At 40.2% G+C, this 24,080-nt stretch overlaps 1 protein-coding gene across 1 annotated transcript; it reads right to left on the minus strand.

Annotated features, from left to right (window-relative positions):
* Positions 1-2,542: 2,542 nt before the first annotated feature.
* gas1a (growth arrest-specific 1a) lies at positions 2,543-5,301 on the minus strand. Its single transcript, XM_073840669.1, has one exon. It carries the CDS (start codon positions 4,762-4,764, stop codon positions 3,982-3,984), a length of 783 nt encoding a protein of 260 aa, XP_073696770.1. The 5' UTR covers positions 4,765-5,301; the 3' UTR covers positions 2,543-3,981.
* Between the last annotated feature and the right edge of the window lie 18,779 nt (positions 5,302-24,080).

A 24,080-nucleotide genomic window follows, 5' to 3' on the forward strand; every position in this document is an offset into this window, starting at 1 on the left:
AGAACGGGACATTAAGCTTGCTCTATTGCACTAAATACAGGGTGCAGATTTAGAAGATGCCCTTAGCGAATTCTCAGGTAAGTGATCTCTTTGTGACCAACTTAATCCTGAGCTTTCGCACCCAGGCAAAAGCAGCAGACCCCTCGAGAGAGCCAGGACACAGGTCTTTTTACTCATTTCAAAGAGCCGTGAACTCAACAAAGGTCTTCCGTGATGAAATCAAAGTGGCAGCTTGGTGAAGAAAAAACCCTGATTTGTCTCTTAAAGACCAAAGAACAAAGAAAAGAACAGTTTCTTCAAATCTTAAAAAGGGAGCATATGGGTGGAAAGAGAAAAGAATAGTTCAAAAAGTAAAAAGAGCAAGTAATAAACAAACAAAGTGTTTAAGCTCACACCTTCCGTCGTATCATTTAGAAAACAACTGTTACTTAGAAAAAAGACTACAAGGGGTATAGCTAGCCTCAGCCAGCAACTTCACTATTAAAAAATACCTTGTGCTAACTTTAAAGGATTAGTCTAAATCCTACCCAACGAGCTTTCCATTTCAGTGCTCAGCCCAGGCTCAGCCATACCAACTATCTACATGTCTCATCACTTATCACATCATTTCTCAAGAGCTTGACATCGACTATTCTTCAGTCTAACCTACGCTTGAGCACTACGACAAACGCATTGAAATATTATGAGCTAAGGAATAGTCACAAAATGTTGCTGAAATATAACTCGAAAGCCCCGCTGTGAGGTTTCCTGTAGTTTTCCCGTACCTCTTGGACGTGGAACGATTTTTTTTTTTTGCCAAGAGGTAATTGAAAACACAACAAGTGAAGTGTACGGCCTCAAGACAATTGGTGCATTATCTGAATTAATAATGAAGGAACTCTTAAAGTAAAACTACATTTTTGTTTTTTGAACTTTGCTCAATTTTTGAACTTCACTAAAATAGAACCTTCACTCTCTCTCTGTCAGGTTCTTTTTCATATAAACCATTTGAAACCACTTCCATGGCAGTATTCTCCTCCAGTTTCACCCATAATGCCACTGCAGGAGAGTTACAGCCAAAAAATCCATCTTTTTATTGAAGAGGCCACAGTGACATGACTAGTTTAGATGCTCGATTTCAATTGTTCCATCCTATTGGCCATTCTGAGTGCCCTCTCATTATTTCATACGGCGCATGCTGAGTTCTATTGCGTGGACTGAAACTGAGCGCGAGAGGGAAAAAAAATGTGGTCTTCGACTACCCCCCAAAGATGATGAAGTACATAGGCAGCAGTGGGGACTGCATAGAGTATGTGGACCGGGGGCCAGCGGATCTTTCCCACATGCTACCCCGTGGTTCGGCTCTGAAGAGGTGTCAGCGAGCTCTAGAGGAATGAAGTGCCTGGGCATTGTGCTGTTGAACTATTATGTGCTTAACATTACCATGACAAAAGTGCCACTCGACTTCTCCTCCATTCAGCTGGCTGAAGGGCCCTTGTCCCCACTCTAATAAAACATTTTGCAACCATCACCCCCATTTGAAGACCCTGGTGACAAGAGTGGGAGAATAAGAGTGGTGGGTTTTAACAGCATGAAGCTGAGAGACAGAGAGAGGCCTAGCTGGACATGATTAAATGACATGGAGGTAACAATATATGCATATATGCACTCTCAAACTCCAATCCGCAAACATGTCATTTTTTTCCCTTGTGGAAACGTTTACCAACAAGCAAGCCTTTACGCCATAGAGAGAACTTGGCGCAAATTTGTTCATGTGTAAAATGGAAATACACACAAAATCTAGAAAGACATCTACAGGATGTTTGACCGAAAATTAGAGTAGTTTCTCTACACGTCTTTCACCATTTACAAAACCAACTTGGGTATGATAAATGTACTGTATAATTTATCCCAGACACATACTTTCACTTTTAGTCTCTCTTTATGAAGATTGCTGAAGGGTCACCAGTCACATTGGAGATTTTAAATGAGCTTTTTAGCAAAATTATAATCAATAATCACTGTAGGATATGAGTGAACCTGAACTTTACACAGTCCACACCCTGAAAGAGAATTTCTACTGGCTTTCCATTTCAGTATCTGAAAAGATCAGTCCACTTGTTACAAGATAATCAATGTGCGGTTTGTGTTGTTTTGCTACTGTTTCTCTTAGTTTAGAAGAACTAAAGTCCTGCTTTACACTTGCTGTATACTAGTGGCGTGCAGACAAAAGGACTTTAAACAAACACAGTGATTGAAAAATAAATAAACCTCTGTCTGTCTTGGCCCAGATGCAACACGGACACCCCAGGGAAAAGCCACTCGTGCTTTTGTGTTCGCATTCTAAAGATATCCAAATATCAGAGTTTATGCCTTCAGCAAACACTTCTGTTTGCGAAGTCGTGTGTCGCGCTTCAAGCTCCTTATGTGTGTGACACTTAATCTGTTCCTGAAAAGCTGTGCTGCGCTAGCTAGCATATTCTACTTTTAGCATTGGAATCCATGCACTTTGTAATGACACTATGAAATAAGACAAAGATAAAAAAAAATTACACATAGTCGGTTTGAGTCTTTGTACTTTAGTTTTTATGCCTTCTATAAAAAGAACATCACTGAGGCAGTCATACAGTGGATTTAGACATTTCTACACAGTAAATAGTTCATCTTAGATAACAATTAAAAGATTCTCTGAAAATCTGTACACTGTACAATATCTTAAAAGAAAAATAATTACAACAAGCATTTAACTTCCCTTTAAAGCTGGAATCATCACCCTTTGTTTCGAAGGTTGCTTTATGACAAAAATAAAGTTCTCTCTTTTGAATCTCTAGGACTTTCATAAGATGTATCAAACGTTACTAGCTAATATAGAGATCTACTCCTTATTCATTCCAGCATCCCAAACCCTTTTTACAGAAGTTACTTATCCAAAGTCATTTGGAACTTTATAAAAATACTTTACATATTTAAAAAATCTAGTTTTACATTGGCAGTGCACAGTTTTATAATTACAACTTTCGCTGTTAAAATGTCTAGGTAACAAAATAAACTTTTTCTATATCTTTAAGGAAATAAATTTGTCTTTTACAAAATAGGCAAGTTGGTGTTTAAGGCAGTTGACTGACCTAAAGTACTTTGTATCCCTGCTCTTAACTTCAGAATCAGAATTTTAGCTTGACAATAAAAACTTTCATTAGACAAGGCATTGTTCACCTGGGCCGAATCTGTAGCTGTAAATTTGCATAGTGAATCAAAACACATTTAATGTGACAATTTAAGTTTAAGAACTGCACCTCAGTGTCACACAAAGCTTAGTTTGTACTCTTTGGAGAAAAATCATGTCAAGCTGTGTTTACACTTATTCCTTAAAGCTATTTTTATGCTACTAGTATTTATTTTATTTGCTAGCAAGTAATCCAACAATGACCTTTTCTTAAATTCACTGGATTCTTTAGGAATTAGTGTTTACTTGTAATTTTGCTACTAGTCACTATCCCAAGTCACGTCAAGTAACTAATGCATTGTTACTGGTATAACATTTTTAGCATTCAATTTCATTGGGAGCTGTTTCAGAAATTATTCAAATGTGTACTTGTTCTTTTTTTTTTAAATTTAACTTCAAAGTTTATTTGATTTTATGGCCACAAAAGTAGCCACTCTGACTTGTCATTACATATCATCACTAAAAGCGACAGTAACTAGCGATATGAGAAAGTTTACTTTCTCATATTGACAGAATTGGGATAAATACTATTAACTACTGGGAAAGCTACTAGTAACTAGTAAAAACAAGTACTGGGTCCTAATGAACACCTAATGAAAGTTGAAAATGATAGTCACTATTGGATTGCTTGCTATACATAAAAATAAAGACTAGATTGTTTTAAGGAATAAATGTTTAAACAGCTAGCCATTAGCGAACTGGAAAGCAGGAGAAAAATGAAAAAATGCACTATTCCCGAACAGCCGTTGGAGCAGATCATTAACTCGACTTCAAAGTGATCAAGGAAGCGGCACTAGAGCCAAAATGGATGCCACCACAGTCAAAACAGAACATGCCACAAAAGCAGAACCTGTGTTCCTCGTGGGCTCTGGTTCTGGGTAATCCTCATCATCGGGCTCATCATCGTCCAAGCCGCTGGAGCCTTCTTCATCCACGAGGGGAGAGTCAAAGCAAAGCGTTTTCATACTATTTTTGATAAACTCGCAGATAGTCCGCTCTGAACCATCACAGACGCAAGTATCCAGGAGTTGAGCTTTGGGGAGTTTGCGCATGTAAGCGATGACATTGCGGCATGGGTTCGAGCAGCTGGAGCCGCTAAAGAGTTTCCCGCAGTGGAGTAAATAATCGCCCATGGCGCTTCGGCACTGGATGTCCCGCTCGCACTGGCGCCGGGCTTCGGTGCAGCCCATGCTGCTGGTTTTGGGCAAGCACGGCTCGATGGATCGTTTGATCTCCCGGCAGCGGGGGTCCGAGGCGCAGCTGCAGTCCTCCAGCGCCGGGCCGCTCTTGGTCAGGTTGAGTTGCACCAGCGACGAGATGCAGTGACTCGGACACTTCTTCCTCTGGCCGCTCAGGATCGAGTCGCAGGCGTGCAAATACTGGTCGTAAGCGTAATGACAGTCGGGCTCCTGATGGCAGTTCAATATCGCTTGCCAGCAAATCAACCGACGGCCGTGGTGGTTGGAGGAGGCAATGGAAAAACAACTAAAACACACAAGCACACAAGCGAAAGGCCAAATGAATGTGTGCGCGCCACGAACCAAACCTGCACGAGTTGCCATATCGAAGTCCGTAATCGTTTGGCTGGCGTCAGGGCAGTTTTAAACATGCATATTTCATATTTCCATTGCATCTAGTGAGGGAAAAATCCCTCAGCTCAGATCCTCTTTGCAAGGTCCATCCAACAAAAAAAGTTTGCTCCACAATTGCGGTGAATCTATAAAGACATTTTCCTGTAATCCATGTATTGAATTACGAAAAGTGCTATTTCCAGCAAACGTCGTTCACTCCATCTTCCCGGTTCGTGTCCGTGTGACAGTGCGATGATTCCTCCTTCCACCTCTTGTCTTTCTTGTGGGCAGAAGTGAGGAGCTCAAGAGCTCGTCCTCTCGCGTCTCTCACTCACATCCAAATGCGCTCGCGAGCTACTAACATCACGCTTCCTCGACCGAACTGATAAATTCACGGGCGTGCGCTTGTCGTCCGTCATTAAGTACGCATCGGGACGCGAACAGATAATAACACGGCGTTCAAATTCACACACTGGCCCCTTTCTGACCCGCTAGTTTTGCTTTATCCATTCTACTCCTGCGGAAGTTTTAGGGATTCCTATTGGTCAGACCGTTTGTTGTTGCAAATCTCGACGTCAAGTAAGGGGCGGGAGAATGGGGGTGGGGCATGATGGGTCAGGAATGGTCTCTCTCCAAAAGGTTTGGATTACCTCAGAACAGAACGTGAGTTAGAAGCACAAACCACTGTAGTTTCTCAGACTTTGACGAACATGTATGACTGACAGCATCAGTGTTGCTTGAATGCATGAATACTTGATCATATAGACTCAAGACTGCACTTTTGCACTGTTAAGTTTCAATTAGGCTAGTGTTTGTAGCTCCTCTGAGACCAAGTCAAACTCAAGTCTCAGTTTTTTTTAAAAGCAGTATGCAAACTGTTTAAGGGCTTTTTGGTAACACTTTACAATATGTAAATAATGTATTAACTTACATGAACAAAGAATGAACAATACATTTATTACAGTTGTTAATGTTAGTTAAAATACAGCTGTTCGTTGTTGGTTCATGTTCGTTCACAGTGCGTTAACTAATGTTAACAAACACAACTTGTGATTTCTAATAATGCATTAGTAAATGTTGATGTTAACAAGAACTAAGATTAATAAATGTTGTAAGTGTTGTTCATTCTTAGCTCATGTTAACTAATGTTAACTAATTTACCTTATTGTAAAGTGTTACCAACTTTTTCAAGGAATTCACATTATCACAGAATTTAACAGGATTTCACAGGAATTAACAGCGTTTAAACAGTAAAAGTAAATAAGATAATCTGTTGAGTCATTAAGATTTCTTCATGTTTTTCTATAGGCTTACCATGAATTTATTATTAATTAGATTAAAAATGCATTCATTTGTGAAAAGCTGAATTTTCAGCAGTCATTACTTCAGTCTTCAGAAACCATTCTAATATGCTGATTTGCTGCTAAATAAACATCATACAACTATTATTATCAAAGTTGAAAACGGTTGTGCTGTATAGTCTTTTTGTAAAAGCCATGATAATTTTTTTTTCCAGTATACTTTGATAAATAGAAAGTTCGAATGATCTTTTGTGACATTGTAAATGTATTTGTCACTTTGAATCAACTTAATACATACTGAAACAAAGAAAAACACTTCTGACCGTAAACATTTAAACAGTAGTGTATACAGAATACAGTTTAAACTAAAATGTATTCAGATACCTTCAACATATCTCACAATTTATTAGTTTAGAAAATGGTAATAAAATATGACCAAAACTCAGAGTTAAACTGTGACAGAACAAATTCATCTTGATAATGTCAGATAACTTTGATAGAAAGGTATGTAATGGATTACATTCAACCAAAAGTTCAGACTGTTAGTATGACAATATTTATACAACTATCAATACTTTGTTGACCAGTTACCAAGCAATGCTTAATTTAGTTAAATCTGTGGTGTAAAAAATAAGAATGTTTGGGTATAATATGCCACAGTTTACTTTATTTTGCCATCTTCACTTGCTTAAACTATAGTGTCCTGCACCCACTAGTAAAAAATATAAAAAATGATATCGGGTGTCTGAATAATTTTTGGTTTGTCTGTATAATATATAGCTATACAGTATATTACAGATGGCGAACAAGAAACAATTTCCTTGTAGACCCAAAGACTTCTATAAAGTAACTTCTCAACGCTCAAGTCAATCTTTGTGCAAATCAAGTGCGAGTTTCCATCCATGCTCATTAAATCTAACTACACATGAGTTTTCATGAAGGAATGTAACAAATGTGTTGTGGAAAGTCAGTTTTCTTTTATCAGATGTCACTGCATCTGTAATGTATTTATTTCAAGAAATATATAATTAACATTTGGCCTTTGCTAAAATGCAAAGCTGTTACTATGCCAGATTTAATTTTTTAAGTTTTTCTCCTTCTAGACAAGATCTTATAAAATAAATTCTTACATTTCACTGCAAATTGAAAATGCATTTTGGGCGAATGTCATTTCAGCTTGATCCAGACGAGGAATGTGTTTGAAAATGATAGTTCCTGGCTCACTGCACCGTGTCTAGTCAATTACAATAGAAAAAGAGACATTGGCTAACAGCAGCAACATCGACTCTGGCTTCAGATATAAATATACCCCATGAGCCGTGAAAAAAGGTGGACTCCTTATGTGTAAAATGATAACATGCAAGTTCACACTTGAACATGAAAAGGGGGCATTTGCTGATGCTTAGGACGGAGGATCAGTCGGTCCACCTAGCACAAAGAGGGTTTGTGTTTCAAACACTACTCTGGAGTTAGGAATGTACCTTTAGGCCACTGTGCACCGAGCTTCTGACCCTAAACAATGAACTCAATGTCAGTTACGGATGGTCAGATCTGACAGTAACGTTTTTGCACCAGTTTCAGGTGATGGATGTAGGGAACTCTATACCCCATGAGTCAAAAGTCTTGAGAGCACAATGATTTCATCTAGAGATAATAGTTGCTTCACTCTGTATCTAATAGTGAGATCAACAACCACCTTAGCAACAAGTAACTATTCCAGCTTTACCATTGGGCATCAAACATCATTCTTTCCATTTTCTTGTAATACCTGAATCCAGTAACAGCTTCATTTAGAGTTAAAGGAGATCTAAACAGAGGGAGGATAACATTTATAAACAACTGTTTTCTTTGGCAGGCCGAATTTAAATAAGCCAGATGCTCATGCAAGAAAGAGCTGCATGCCTTTAAATGGGGATTTATTTAAATTAACAGCATACAGCTTCAAATGGGGATACATGCCTCAATAATAAATTAATGGCAAACACAATGAACTCGTAGCACAAATGACGTCCTTCCCGGCTCATTATAAGAGAACCATCAATTGGGAAACATTATTAGCTTGACTTGTTTATGATACCATGCTTTGGTCAAATAATATACAATAACAAGATGGTATTTTTGAGCAGGGCTTTGGAAAATTTTGGGTGAGTGTTGATGTGTGTTGATACAGTAAAAGTAAAGCACAACTTATTATTATTATTGGTCAGAAAATTTTTCTTCTTATCCCACATTCTAAAATATTAGGGTATGTTTATGTTCGTTGCTCAATATAATAAATGTTACAGTCAAATGTTACCAGTTATCATGCAATTAAGATAAAGGTAAAAGTCACAGATTGTGATTATAATTTTATAGCTCAACATGTACTGCCAATTTAAAATGTTTTAAAATATATAACGCACTTTATATGGCTAAAAGAATGTGCTCATGCCCTTTATTTTTTGCTCCAATCTAAGAATACCTTTCTTACACTTTTGGAGGCCTTAATGAGAAACAGATTCCTTACAATAATCCGTGGGGTGCTGTTGCCAAATTCTTGACCCCGATGGATGACCCCAAAAAAAAACTCGCCTGTGCTGTAATTAGAATAAACTCACATCATTTTTTCCCCTTTTCATTTTATCATGGCAGTAGTGGAGGAACACTATTCACATAGCAATCATACAGCCACAAAATGAACTCAAAGAACATGGCTATCAATACTACAATAGAGCAACATATTTAAAAAAAAAAAAGATTGTTGTACATTTCTATCCATTAATCATTTAATATGCAAATGTAAATACATGCATATTTCTATTAAAATACAATAGATTTTCATTTTAATAGTTTTCAGGAAACATTATGGATTCAGCAGGATCATGTCAAATGGCTATCAAATTTTCCTTTTTTTTAGCACCATTCAAAAACTGTATAAAAGTATTACTAATGGAATTTCTGACATATTTTGAAATGGATCCTCATAAAAGATCCTACTGGATTTCCCCAAAAAATAAACCAGAAAAAAAGGAAGTTTCAGTTTATACAGTTGGATCTTAATTGATTCTTAGCGGGTTCTTATGGGATTGGTTCCAAATTATGATGGAATTATAACAACATTTCCACAGGAAGTTGTGACACAGCACAGCTGCTCTTAGTTTTATTGGGGCTCTAAACACACCAACAACTGTTGTTAGTTCCATGATAGAGATATAGACAGCTGCCCTATACTGTTGTCCAGAACTGTTTAGAAATGAGCTTGTGCTGAAGTCCGAGAAACAAGTTTCAAAACGCAACATATTACCAGGGACCGAATTCACAAAAAGCTTTAAAACATTTCTTAAGATAAATTACAAGAAGTTTTCAAATATGAAGGTGGGGGGGTCCCCCATTAAAAATCACATTCTGGGGTGTGAAATACACATTTTTTGTTAGGATTGGTAAATTCGCATTCCAGGGGCTAAATATGTCATTATTGGGGTTGCTTCAATCCGCTACATCAAAAACAACTCGCTAACTTGCTAAAATACTCCTCTCTGTGCCAATCACAATAGGCTTGGCCAGCTGACCAATCAGAGCAAGGGTTTACAGAAAATTAAGGTCAAAACAGATTTGTACAAACCGTTTTGAAATCATGGACAAATGACTTTGTATAAATGTATATTATGGGAAAATTACAATGTTTTCTGACCTTAGATGCATTTAAACCTGTTTTAGGGAACTCCAACACAATATTAAGACACTTTAAAAATATATATGACCTGCTCTTTAAGTTTTGTCTTAAGAGCAATCTTAAGAAAATTCATGAGAACATTCTTAAAGGAGTAGTTCACTTTCAGAACAAAAATGTACAGATAATGTACTCACTCCCTTGTCATCCAAGATGTTCATGTTTTTCTTTCTTCAGTTGTAAGGAAATTATGTTTGTTTGTTTTTTTTGATGAAAACATTTCAGGATTTCTCTCCATATAATAGACTTCTATGGTGCCCCCGAGTTTGAACTTCCAAAATGCAGCTTCAAATGGCTGTAAACGATCACAGCCGAGGAAAGAAGGGTCTTATCTAGCAAAACAATGTTTTTTTTTTCTAAAAAAAATTACAATTTATATACTTTTTAACCTCAAGTACTTGTCTTGTCCAGCTCTGTGTGTACTCTGTGTAGAGATTAAAAAGTATATAAATTGTAAATGTTTTTAGAAAATAACCGATCGTTTCGCTAGATAAGACCCTTCTTCCTTGACTGGGATTTAGAACCCTTTAAAGCTGCATTTAAACTTCATTTTGGAAGTTCAAACTGAGGGGCACCATAGAAGTCCATTATATGGAGAGAAATCCTGAAATGTTTTCCTCAAAAAACAATTTCTTTACGACTGAAAAAAGAAAGACATGAACATCTTGGATAACAAGGGGCTGAGTACATTATCTGTACATTTTTGTTCTGAAAGTGAACTACTCCTTTAAGAAGATTTTTTTTTTTAATTAAGTTAAAAAATAAAAAGAAAATGGCCATTAAGAAGACTTTTTTTTTTTGTCTTAAGAATGTTTTGTGAATCTGTCCTCAGTACTGGTTTAAAGTGTTAAAAAAATACATCATCTTTTTAATCTGGACATAACTCTGCTTCATTTTTCTTTTTCATGAATAATACAAAGCCAAAAACCAACCCTAAGCCACTGAGCTTTTCAGGGAGTATAATCTGTATCTCTGTGGAGTGTCCGCTGGAATCCAGCCATCAGTATCGCAGTCAGGGAGGATGTTGACTAAAAACCTCATTCACTCTCATTCCATTCCAGCATTGCCATCAGCTGCCATCCCATCTTCTGACTGACACCAGATAGGAGGACAGATATCTTGCCAAGTCCTGTTTGAACCCATGGCCATGTCAACTCCCTTGATCAGCGCACACACACACTCACACAGACCAGCTGTTCCAACACATGGCCCCCTTGCCTTTCCATACTACAAGTGACTATTTATACAGGCCTAAGGGCCCGTCATTCCACTGCAAAGAGGGGAAGAATGCCATGTGTGCATATGGGGCCGGCCAATAAAGACATAACCCCTCACAGACATGACCTTAATCCCACAAATAAGGAGTGCAGCATGGAAGAATTTTACTGCATGAGACACAACAAAGCCTGACAGTAAAAACGAGTGGCAACCACAAACATTCTTTATGGGCATTAATGATATTTAGAAATCAAAGAGCAACGCTAAAGTCACGCAAACACAGACTTGTTCATTCAAATTTCAAACTTCGAATACAAGGTCAGGTGTGCAAATAACTCAGATGAGTAATTCCTTAAAACTTGCACTTAAATATTGGCCCGTGTTGTTTCCCACACCCAGATGTAATTATGCACTCCTTTGCTATTCTTTCATAATAGTTAATTTGCCAATTTGTTGATGTTTCTGGCAAGCTGCGTTCATTACATGAATACTTCAAAAGTATATTAGTATAAAATATTCACGACCAAATCAAACATAACCACACCTGTCAAGCTGTGGCTGTGGCTGTGGTGGAAAGATGTTCTCTGAATTTCTGAAGCCCGTTTCAAACAACTTGTCTGCCCTGTATTGGTATTTCAAAGAGGCATAGCTTGTAAAACACAAGCTCGCTGAACCTTTAGTAACCTTGTGACGGTAAAGGGTAAGTGTCAAAACTGGCATGCAGGACTCCACCTCCACAATCAGCCCAAATATCACCTTATCCTTTCGCCCTCTGACCCCGAAAAGCCTGGTTATGGAGACGTAAAGAACGAAGTAGGCAGGTAATGTGAAACCTTTAGCATGGTTGTCCCTTTTGGTACATTATAGCCCCTGTAATGTTATGGGGCCACTTTGTTGAAGCGATCACTGTGGGCCTGAACGCTAGCCACCGCAATGCTTAGACTAACTGAATGACACAATGGTTTCTTCTCTAAATAAACAGATGTAGGGAGACTGTTAAAACTCCTAGCCCTCTTTTCTCCCTGCCAGAATTTTCTTCCCTTAACTCCCATCTGCGAGCTGTAAGAGCAATTTCTCGCTCTCTTCTCCTCTGAGAAATGCTAAGTTTTCGTTCTGGGCAGCTGTGGAGCTCAGCCCTGCCCTTCTTATTTTACCGCTTTGATTAGATGATATCAGCTATCACCTCGGGCCCACATAATTGCATCTCGCTAGCTTTCTCTCTCTTCGTTTTTCTTTCCCACAGGCACATGCTAAAGAAATTGCATATGTCAAGCCCTCGGACAATAAATTTTCTGTTTTAGATTACAACAACGGTCACATTCTCTACCTAAGAGTCTTCCATTAAATGTGATTTACCTGTTGCTAAGAGCATTTTGGAGAGGGTAATGACTATATGGTAACAGAGAGAAAAGGGGATACAGATACAGTATCATTCAAATCTCGGGGGTTCATAAGTTTGTGAGTATAGAAATTAATACTATTATTCAGCACCGTGGTATGCATTAATTTGAACAAAAGTGACAGTAAAGACATTCATAATGTTACAGATTCCTATTTTAATGAAATGCTGAGGTTTAAAGTTTCTATTCATCAAAGAACCCTGAAAAAATACATCACCATTTCCATAAATATTAAGCAGCACTGTTTTCAACATTCATAATAATAATAACTGTTTTTGAGCAGCAAATCAGCATATAGAATGATTTCTGAAGAATCATGTGACACTAAAGACTGAAGAGTAATGAATGCTAAAATTCAGCTTTCACCTAACAGACATTAGTTACAGTTTAATATTCAAATAAAGTTAACTATTATTTTAGCTTATTTTAAACTAATATTTGTGCTGTATTTTATATTATCAAATAACTGCATAAGAGCTCACCAAACTTTTTGTAATGAATGTCTTAAAAAAAAACACTTCATAAACCACATTATATGTGTTATTACATTGCTGTTCAAAAGTTTGGGATCAGCAAGTTTAAAATAATGGTTTTCTATTTTAATATATTTTCAAATATGATTTATTGCTGTGATGCAAAGCTGAATTTTCATCAGCCATTACTCCAGTCTTCAGTGTCACATGACTCTTCAGAAAACATTTTAATATTCTAATTGATCATCACTGTTGGAAAAAGTTGTGCTGCTTATTTTTTTGAAACCTGTGATACTTCAGGATTCTTTAATGAATACAAAGTTGAAAAGAACAGCTTTTATTCAAAAACAGAAATCTTTTCGAACAATAGGGCCTATAAGTCTCTGTTATCACTTTTTATCAATTGAACACATCCTTTGTGAATAAAAGTCTTAATTCCTTTCAAAAAAAGAAAGAATAAACATTTACTGACCACAAACTTTTAAATGTTAGTGTATATTGTATAGTTACATTTTTTTTAAAATAAATACTGTTCTTTTTAACTTTTTACTTATTAAAGGATCTCAAATATTTAGCAGCACAACTGTTTTCAACATTGATAATAAATCAGCATATTAGAATGATTTCTGAAGGATCCTGTGACACTGAAGACTGGAGTGATGATGCTAAGAATTCAGCTTTGCACCACAGGAATAAATTACATTTTAAAAATATATCCACATAGAAAACAGCTATTTTACATTGAAATAATAATGTTTTTCTGGATTTTTAATCCAATAAATGCAGCCTTGATGAGAATAAACTTCCAAACGTTTGAACAGCCGTGCATATGTGCATTGAAATTAATGTTTTGCTCAAACTGTGTTCCTGTTGGTCTAGATTATTTTAAGCAGAACAATAAGTCTTTCAGAAAATGTAAAATAAAGCCTCAGCAAAGTCATGCAATTGCAATGGATACACACACAATCAGTTAATAACTTTGCAATCCACAATCATCTATAAAAATACCATTGTCGCAACTCCCATGAGAGGTCTGTAAATCATCTAAATGGCTCAGGGTTAGGAAATTTTGTGAGAACTTTGCTTTTTCGGTCACTATGAAGTCATATTATGCATTAAGCTGAATCAGTTCAAAACAGCAGCACTGTTAAATAGCAATTATACATTTAATATCTGGTTATTCCTGGAATTACACAGGCAAATTATTGTGTAGGGTTATTACAGGGTAGCCTAGAATAATAGGGTGGTTTTGCATGTGTTACTTTGTATGTGTATGATTAGCAGATCCTGACTGGTTTCTCTGTTATCTGTACAACCCTCAGCCAAACTAATATATTCTCTGGTCTCCAGCTTTACGTACAACCGTGTGTATAAAAAAGCAAGACTGTGCCTGCAAAACATTTCATTATTTTGACACAGGATGATTCTAGCTGTAAACAGAGTCTCAGGTTAATAACAGGCAGCTGGGCAGTTATGGACACTTGCTAGCTGCCACTATCTCTAACTTACCATGTGACTCTTTCATGTGGACAATTTTAAACAAATAATCTTTAAACACTTTACTTTAGGTCTTTATATCCCGGTATAGTGGATTATAAAAGCATAGTTATAATTCATAGTACTTATGTATTATGAATTACTATTTTTACACTTTTTAAAAAAAGTATAATGCATTAAAACAACCAATTAATGCAACAAGGAATCTGCAAATATTATAATGTATATTAACTTTGGTTACAATTATTTTGAAAAGAAATGCATTTTAATGTAAATTATGAATACCTTCATTATGCATAAGGCTTCAAATAAAGTGTTTATACAGCTTTCATCAGATGTTGTTTCTGTCAGCACCTATAAATATGTTCCCTAAATGTGTCTGCTATTGACAGGGATGAAAGGAAATATGCAGGAAAGTGTCGTGCAACGGTAAAATTTTACTGCATCCATTAATAAAGCTGTTTTTAATTATAACCAGGTGTGACCTTATTAGCCAAGCGATAAATTCACAACTGCATAAATCTCAGTCAGAGAAAATGCAAGCTCAGCATTAACATAGCACAGCGTTTTATGAATCCTATTTGTTACTATTATAAATGATCAAGAATGCAAGCTGTCGCTAATCAATACGAAAAACACTCTTTAAAAAGACTTTGCAAGAACCAGATGCTCATTTGCAATACACGCCTAAAAATTCCCACACAACACTCATCACTTCGCTCTCAGCTGAGCTCGGTTAATGACAACATATCTACATGCTGGTATTTTGCAATAATGCGCTCATTAGTGTCTGGTTTCTGCTAGTACTGCCATTGCTTATGACTCTGGAGTCCCACAGATGTCTTCAGACATATTCATCACTTCGTGCCTAAAGGTCACTGCTCAGTAATCCATCAGGAACTTGCTTCTTTTCCTCCCGGAGTATGGTTCAGGCTGAGGTTACAAACATCACTCTAGATTTATGTGCAGGGAGGTTGCACTTTTCTACCATAGGTTGTAATGTTGTGTGATTGCCCTGTCATGGTTGCCCGTGGTAGTACAGTCATGGCCAAAAGTTTTGAGAATGTCACAAATATTAGTTTTCACAAAGTTTGCTGCTCAACTGCTTTTAGATCTTTGTTTCAGTTGTTTCTGTGATGTACTGAAATATAATTACAAGCACTTCATACGTTTCAAAGGCTTTTATCGACAATTACATGACATTTATGCAAAGAGTCAGTATTTGCAGTGTTGGCCCTTCTTTTTCAGGACCTCTGCAATTCGACTGGGCATGCTCTCAATCAACTTCTGGGACAAATCCTGACTGATAGCAACCCATTCTTTCATAATCACTTCTTGGAGTTTGTCAGAATAAGTGGGTTTTTGTTTGTCCACCCGCCTCTTGAGGATTGACCACAAGTTCTCAATGGGATTAAGATCTGGGAAGTTTCCAGGCCATGGACCCAAAATTTCAACGATTTGGTCCCCGAGCCATTTAGTTCCCTTCCGGAGGGAACTCTACGTTGCGTCCTGGTGGACACTTTGGGAACTGCCTTCAGCGTGACCGGTTCTGAAACGAGGTATAGAATAACGACAGTGAACTTGACACTGGCCGGCGCCAGCCCGTGACGTCATCAGCAGGTGCCTGCTTAGTATAAAAGCAGGTGCCTGAGAGCACAACACCATCTTTTTGTCTTCAGAGTCCTTCGTTCTAGCGAGTGAGTATAGCGATGCCTAGGAGTAATCTATTTAGGAAGTGCGCGGATCCGTGTCAGAGAAGTCTGACACCTGATGACGCGCACGACCTCTGTGTAATGTGTTTGGGTGTTGAGCACGCGCGCTCCGTTCTTGAGGGAACGGAGTGCGTCCATTGCGAGGGTTTCTCTATTAAGAAACTTCGCTCTCGTCTGGCCCTTTTTTCGAGGGAATCGGGCCATCCATCTACCCCACGCGGCTCCGGCCCCGCGGCAGCTGAGGCTGCTCGGCGGCTGAGGTCCTGGGGTTCTCAGGTGGAGCTGGCTGACGAGTTTGAGAGAGGAGTAACTCTCTCGCGCCCGTCAGCCGGAGATGAGGAGGCGCTGCTAGCGGAAGATGTGTTGTCTCTCACATCTTCCGATCCTGCAGCGAGTGCTCTGCTGGCTTTGAGCCAGGGCGAGCAGGAGGCTGAGATGGAACAAGATGATATCTCTGAGTCCATACAGCCCCCTTGCCCCGCATATGAGGAGCTGGTGTCTGTCATGGACCGCGCGGCTACCCGTTTAGATCTTCAGTGGAAGCCCGCTGGGGAAGAGGCCGCTCTGGGCAGGCTGGACGAGCGGTTTCTTCCCGGCTATGACAAGCCAGCTCCCGCGAGCCTCCCATTCCTTCCCGATCTCCATAAAGAGATCGAGAAGGCATGGGACAGACCATATTCGGCCCGCATTTACCGACATCAGCATGTGAATTATGCTGATGTCGAGGGAGTGCTGGAGCACGGATATGCGTCGATGCCCCCCATCGAGCAGACGTTCGCGAACTATCTCTCGGGGGGAGGGACATCGACCCTCAAGGCTCCGACCCTGCCTTCCAAGCCGCTTAGAGAAACATCGCGGCTGAATAGCAGGGCATATGCGGCAGCGGGCCAGGCTGGTGCTGCTCTGCACACTGTAGCGGTGTTGCAGGCGTACCAGGCTGACCTGCTGAAAGACCTGGACCGTGGTCTGGGGCTTTCCCCGGAGGAGGTGGCCGAGCTGCGCCACACCACAGATCTCTCTCTGAGGGCCACCAAGCAGACAGCGACCGCTGTGGGCAGGTCCATGTCGGCTATGGTGGCCACAGAGAGACATCTGTGGGTGAACCTGGCGGACATCGAGGATAAAGAGAAACGCTTTCTCCTCGATGCGCCGGTTTCGCCCTCTGAATTATTCGGCACATCCGTCGAGGCGGTGGTCGAGAGATTCAGAGAGGCGAAGGCGCGCTCGGCGGCATTCAAATCATGCATTCCTCGCCGGTCCACGCCCCCACCCGAACACCGGGGAAAACCGGGCCCGTCCTGGTTCAGGGATAACCAGAGACGAGGCCAGGTCGCCAGCGTGGCCACTCGGGGCCCTCCCCCTGGGAGGAGTCGGTCCCAGAGGAGACGTGATGCGCGGCATAGGAGAGAGGATCTACGGGAAACGATCCAGCGCCGCCGTAGTGGCAGGCCTGGGGCGGGCACCTAGAGTCTCCTCTCCGGTGCCCCTCACTTTCGTTCGGCCACCTGCCCTTTCTTTCCCCCTCACAAGACTCTGGGGCTGGGCCAATGATGATACTTCAATCTGATGGCCCAGCAGGTGAACTATAAAGACACTTTTTATAAATAAAAATGGTCAACTATGTATGTGTATGTTTCTTTTTTTCTACCAGCTTTGCTTGGGTGATTTTTATTGCAGTACTTGAGCTCTTCTTGAGCTCTACTGCCACCAAGCGCCGAGTGTAGTCAGGTCTCCCCTCGTTTAAAAGGAAAACAGTGCGCAGAGACCTCCACTCGTGGAAAATCCCTCATGGGTTAAGCGTTGTCAGGTTTTTAAAAAAAAAAAAAAAAAACCTCCGCTAAGAGTAAGCTTGGTACAGAAATGATCTAACATACATATACATACAAATATGTAAAAAAAAAAAAAGCCCCGCTTTGAAGTAGAAATCCTATATATTTAGCTGATAGGCCCTTTCTGGGCCTCGCTAAAATTATTTTCTGGTATTGTGACTGAAACCCAATCTGCCAGAACTGAGTGTAGCAGGCCTAGAAGGCCTCCTCTCTGTGATATCCTCTATATAGGGATATATAAATACTTCTTAGCGCTGAATGTAGCCAGGTCATTCTTAGACCTCCATTCATGAGAGCTTTTTTACTGGACTGAGTGTTGCTAGGCTCCCTCTATGTGAGGTATTTCTGTTAAGCCTCCACTTTCCAGAAATGCAGGCCGAAAAACACAAGGTTAAAGGCAGCTTGTGAACCCTTTTTCGTGGTCCTGTCACTATAAGCGTGGAGTGTAGTAAGGCCTCCCTTCCCTGAGAGGGTGTGTATACCAAGGCCTCCACTCGATAGAGCTTCCTCAGTTGAACGTCGTCAGGCTTGTTACGCTCGAGAGAGCTTGTAACCATTAAAGCCTCCCTCACTGAAAGCTCCGCTTCCGGGTTTTGCTATCGCCCGGGAATAATACAGGTGTTTTCCTCGCGAAACGCTTAGAGCACCTTCTCAAAACCACGTTAGTGGTGTCTGCTCACACAATGGTTTTGAGCATTCCCTAAAATCCACACGAGTGGTAAGTGCACTGATAGAATCCATATTTATGGTGAGGATCCCTCCCGTAAAGGCAGGATCCTTCTTCAAATCCCTCACGGGTTGGACCACGCAGGATAATCCTCCGTGCCCATTCTTCGAGTTGGTTCCAAAACCTTTAAGTTTTTTCAACTCCTTTGATAAGCACAGTGTAATAGGTCTCCCCTCTGTCACAGCCAACAGTACTGAGACCTTCACTCTCACAGTATAGCAGCTAGCAGGCCCATGAGTGCCTCGCTGACTATTTTTTTTTGGGGGAAGTGCAGTCTTCCACTCACCAAAAACTAGTGTTGTAGGCTTCTCTCCTTGGAGATGTAGTCTCGGAGCCTCCACTACACAGAGCTAGATGATAAATGAGAATTTTTCATTATTGGCCCTGACTGTGAGTATCTGCCTTTTCTTGAGCGTCGAGTGTAGTCAGGCCTCCCCTCGCCTAGAGCGTTTCCTGAGGCCTCCACTCTGAAGAGTTTCCCTAGGGAGAGCGTCGTAGGCCTCCTCTCGTTTTAGAGAGTCTTTCTGCTGAAGCCTCCCCTCTCCAGAAGCTCCGCTTTCAGGCTCTGCTATCGCCTAGAGACTGCAAAACTGGTGATCCTCGCTATGCTCAGGACACCTATTCAAAACCACATTTGTGGTGTTTGCTCACGCTAGTCTTTTGAGCACTCGCTAAAATCCACGTAAGTGGTAAGTGCACTACTTAGGCACTTCACTAAAATCCATACTTATGGTAAGGTTCCTCCCGTAAAGGCAGGTCCCTTTCTGAAATCCTATACGGTATGGACCACGCAGGGCATTCCTCCGTGTCCATCTTCTGAGTTGGTTCTTCAAAAACCTTTTAGTTTCCCAACTCCAATCCAGATAGCACTGCTAGCAGGATTGAGTGTCGACGCCTTTCAGGCCTCCACTCTCCAGAAGAGCTCCATAACGAAGGTAATTCTGTCGCACAGGCTAGTCAGCCTCGCGGATGACCTTCAGGATTAGAGTGTAGATAGGTCATAAGACCTCCACTCTCAGAGTTCTTCTTTGCTAAGCACGGAGGTGTGCTAGGCTCCCTCCTTGAAAGCCTCCACTCTCCAGACTCCGCTCAGGTAGTACTGTCGCATGGGCTATTCAGCCTCGATGAACACCTGCAGTGTTGAAGTGTAGCAGGTCTTGGGACCTCCACTCTTAGAGTCCTTCTGCTGCTCGCAGAACATTGCCAGCCTGAGTCCTTCGTTGCCTCCAGAGACTCACTAGAAATAGGCGGTCCGACTGCACAGGCTATTCAGCCTCACGGACCACCTCTAGTATTGGGTGTAGATAGGTCACGGACCTCCATCCTTAGAGTTGTCCTCTGCTGGGTGCAGAGTGGTACCAGGCTTCTTCTTTTTACCAAAGCCGCCACTTTGCAGAAACTCCACTCAGGTAGTTCTGCTGCACAGGCTATTCAGCCTCGCTGACTACCCTCAGTGTTGAAGTGAAGTGGGTCACGAGACCCCCACTTTTAGAGTTTTCCTTTGCAAGACACAGAGTGCTTTCCTGGCTTCCTTTGAAGCAGTCACTCCTCTGAACTCCCTGTAGGTTGTTCTGCTGCACAGGCTACTCAGCCTCACTGACTAACCCCAGGTTTTGAGTGTAGAGGTGCCGCGGCACCTCCATTCTTAGAGTTGCACTCTGGAAGGCACAGAGTGTTGCCAGGCTTCCTTTCGGCGAAGCCTCCACTCCTCAGAAATCTCCATAGCCGAGCTAGCCGTGGCAGGTCACTGGGCCCCAGCGACTCTCGCTGAAGCAGGAGTGATTTTCCTTCCTGACTCCTCATTCAGTCAGTTTGATCACCTATCCCTCGGCATGGCGGTGTTGGTATAAACGTTCCCAAAGTGTCCACCAGGACGCAGCGTAGAGTTCCCTCCGGAAGGGAACGTCTAGGTTACGTATGTAACCCCTGTTCCCTGAGGACAGGGAACGAGACGCTGCGTCTCGTTGCCATGCCTCGGGCCCTGCTCAGACCTCCGTCCGACAAAAAGATGGTGTTGTGCTCTCAGGCACCTGCTTTTATACTAAGCAGGCACCTGCTGATGACGTCACGGGCTGGCGCCGGCCAGTGTCAAGTTCACTGTCGTTATTCTATACCTCGTTTCAGAACCGGTCACGCTGAAGGCAGTTCCCAAAGTGTCCACCAGGACGCAGCGTCTCGTTCCCTGTCCTCAGGGAACAGGGGTTACATACGTAACCTAGACGTTATCACTTTTGCCTTATGGCACCAGTGCTCCATCGTGCTGAAAAATGCATTGTTCTTCACCAAACTGTTGTTGGATTGTTGGAAGAAGTTGCTGTTGGAGGGTTTTTTGGTACCATTCTTTATTCATGGCTGTGTTTTTGGGCAAAATTGTGAGTGAGCCCACTCCCTTGGATGAGAAGCAACCCCACACATGAATGGTCTCAGGATGCTTTACTGTTGGCATGACACAGGACTGATGGTAGCGCTCACCTTTTCTTCTCCGGACAAGCCTTTTTCCAGATGCCCCAAACAATCGGAAAGAGGCTTCATCGGAGAATATGACTTTGCCCCAGTCCTCAGCAGTCCATTCGCCATACTTTTTGCAGAAGATCAATCTGTCCCTGATGGTTTTTTTTTTTTGGAGAGAAGTGGCTTCTTTGCTGCCCTTCTTGACACCAGGCCATCTTCCAAAAGTCTTGGCCTCACTGTGTGTGCAGATGCGCTCACACCTGCCTGCTGCCATTCCTGAGCAAGCTCTGCACTGGTGGCACTCCGATCCCGCAGCTGAATCCTCTTTAGGAGACGATCCTGGCGCTTGCTGGACTTTCTTGGACGCCCTGAAGCCTTCTTAACAATGCAGTGGAAAGTTTATTTCAGGATTAAGTTAATTTTCATGGCAAAGAAGGACTATGCAATTCATCTGATCACTCTTCATAACATTCTGGAGTATATGCAAATTGCTATTATAAAAACTTAAGCAGCAACTTTTCTAATTTCCAATATTTATGTAATTCTCAAAACTTTTGGCCACGACTGTACATGGTTTTTAAAATCAGCTTGTCAAGTTTTAAGGCATTATGGAAGACCTGCTATCTTTATTACTCTGAGAGCTTACTTTGCCCATGTCGGTTTTAGCCAGTGAGCATTTGCAAATAACTGAAACTAATATTACCTACCAAGTTTTTTTTCTTGGTGCAATCCTTTTCAAACTTACTGACCTATATAGAGCACTGTCTATATAAGCAATGTACATTAAGGGCTAATTTTACTAAACAGGGCTAATTAGCTTTAGAGCGCAATTCCATAAAAGCGCCGATTGGAGGGAAAATTCTGCACGTGATTTACTAACAATGCACACAGTAAAGAACACAGATGCGGCCAGATAATTTCCATAATGACCAGTGCAATCTACCAAGAGCAGTGCAAATTACCTCCTGCTTTTTTGGATATTCAATTAGGTCAGGTGCAAAAATAAACAGTTTTACATGCCTTTTCAGCATTCATTGTTCACCGTGCGTCATTAGTAAATCCTGACAGTACTATTTTAATGCCACAAGATTGTTTGCGCTGACTCAAGCTGTTAGTAAACCAGGCCCTAAAAATGATATTAAATTTTAGATGATAAATTATTAAGTAATTTGATTTATGGCCATGTTTTACTCATTTGGTTTCTTCATTTTAGTTAAATCCTGGACAAGTTGTAGTAATTAGTTACCTTGTTTAGGTTAAATAGTGGCTATGTTGTACTAATTTTAAATATCTAATAATTATTAATAATAAATAATGTAATTAAGAATAACAAGGGCTCTGAATAAAACTTTCTTTAAATGTTTTTAAATTATTTTAGCAGCAAATCGGTTTTGAAAATGACCAATACCGAGAACCATAGAAATGCTTAATGTATATACAGTTAAAGTCAAAAGTTTACATAAACCTTGCAGAATCTCCAAATGTCAATTATTTTATCAAAATAAGATGGATCATATAAAATGCATATTGTTTTTTATGTAGCACTGACCTGAATAAGATATTTAACATAAAAGACATTTACACATATAGTCCACAAGATAAATTAATAGTTGAATTTATAAAAATGACCCCGTTCAAAAGTATACACTTGATTCTTAACCCCTTAGCGTTCCAACGTTCTACCCGCGGAACGTTTTGCATTGAGTTAAGTTTGACAGGAATGCTAAAGGTTTTTTTTTTGTTTGTTTAGTGATAGTTGTTCATGAGTCCCTTGCTTGTCCTGAACAATTAAACTGCCCGCTGTTCTTCAGAAAAATCCTTCAGGTCCCACAAATTCTTTGGTTTTTCAGCATTTTTGTGTATTTGAACCCTTTCCAACAATGACTGTATGATTTTGAGATCCATCTCTTCACACTGAGGACAACTGAGGGACTCAAATGCAATTATTACAGAAAGCTCAAACATTCACTGAGGCTCCAGAAGGAAAAATCATGCATTAAGAGCCAGGGAGTGTAAACTTTTGAATAGAATGAAGATGTGTACATTTTTCTTATTTTTCTCATATATACTTTTTACTTAGTACTTCCCTCCAGAAGTTACAGAAGATACATACATGTTTCTTAGAAGACAAAATAAGTTACATTTACCCTAATCTTCACATTCAAAAGTTTTCACCCCAGGCTCTTAAAGCATGTTTTTTCCTTCTGAAGCATCAGTGAGTGTTTGAACCTTCTGTAATAATTGCATGCGAGTCCCTCAGTTGTCCTCAGTGTGAAAAGATGGATCTCAAAATCATACAGTCATTGTTGTAAAGTGTTCAAAAACACAAAAATGCTAATAAAACCCAAAGAATTTGTGTAACCTGAAAGATTTTTCTGAAGGACAGCGGGCAGTTCAGGACACTGTTCAGGACAAACAAGGGACTCATAAACAATTATCACTAAACAAAAAATAAAAAAACACAGCTGTGGATCATTCAGGGAACAACACAGCATTAAAAATCAAGGGGATGTAAACTTTTGAACAGGGTAATTTTTTTATTATTTTCTCTTGTGGACTATATGTAATGTCTTTTATGTGAACTAATACCTTAACCCTAACAATAATAAGCTAGAGCTTTTTTAAATAAGTTGTCATGAGTCAATCATTTTCAGAAAACAGAACTTCACCACAGACATCTCATACACAGTTTGGTCACTATTAACTAAAACATGTACATTTTTTTTATGATGAACTTTTGGCATGCTCTCTGAAACAATAACAAATGAATATTATAAGAGGAATAAATGTGATTATTTACCTTATATTGTGTTGTTCCTCTTCTAAACATAAGAAACAGTCAAACCAAACACCGCAGGAACCTGCCAATTCTTTCCAATGGTCATGGTTTTCAGTGCCTGCAGCATCATGGTTGCTTGGTGCTCAAAACAAACAATAGGCCTATAACAGAAGATCATTATTAGAGACACTTATCATCCAGTCAAAAGAAC

Source organism: Garra rufa, chromosome 5 (genome assembly GCF_049309525.1).
Source record: "Garra rufa chromosome 5, GarRuf1.0, whole genome shotgun sequence".
In the NCBI taxonomy this organism is placed as follows: Eukaryota; Metazoa; Chordata; class Actinopteri; order Cypriniformes; family Cyprinidae; genus Garra; species Garra rufa.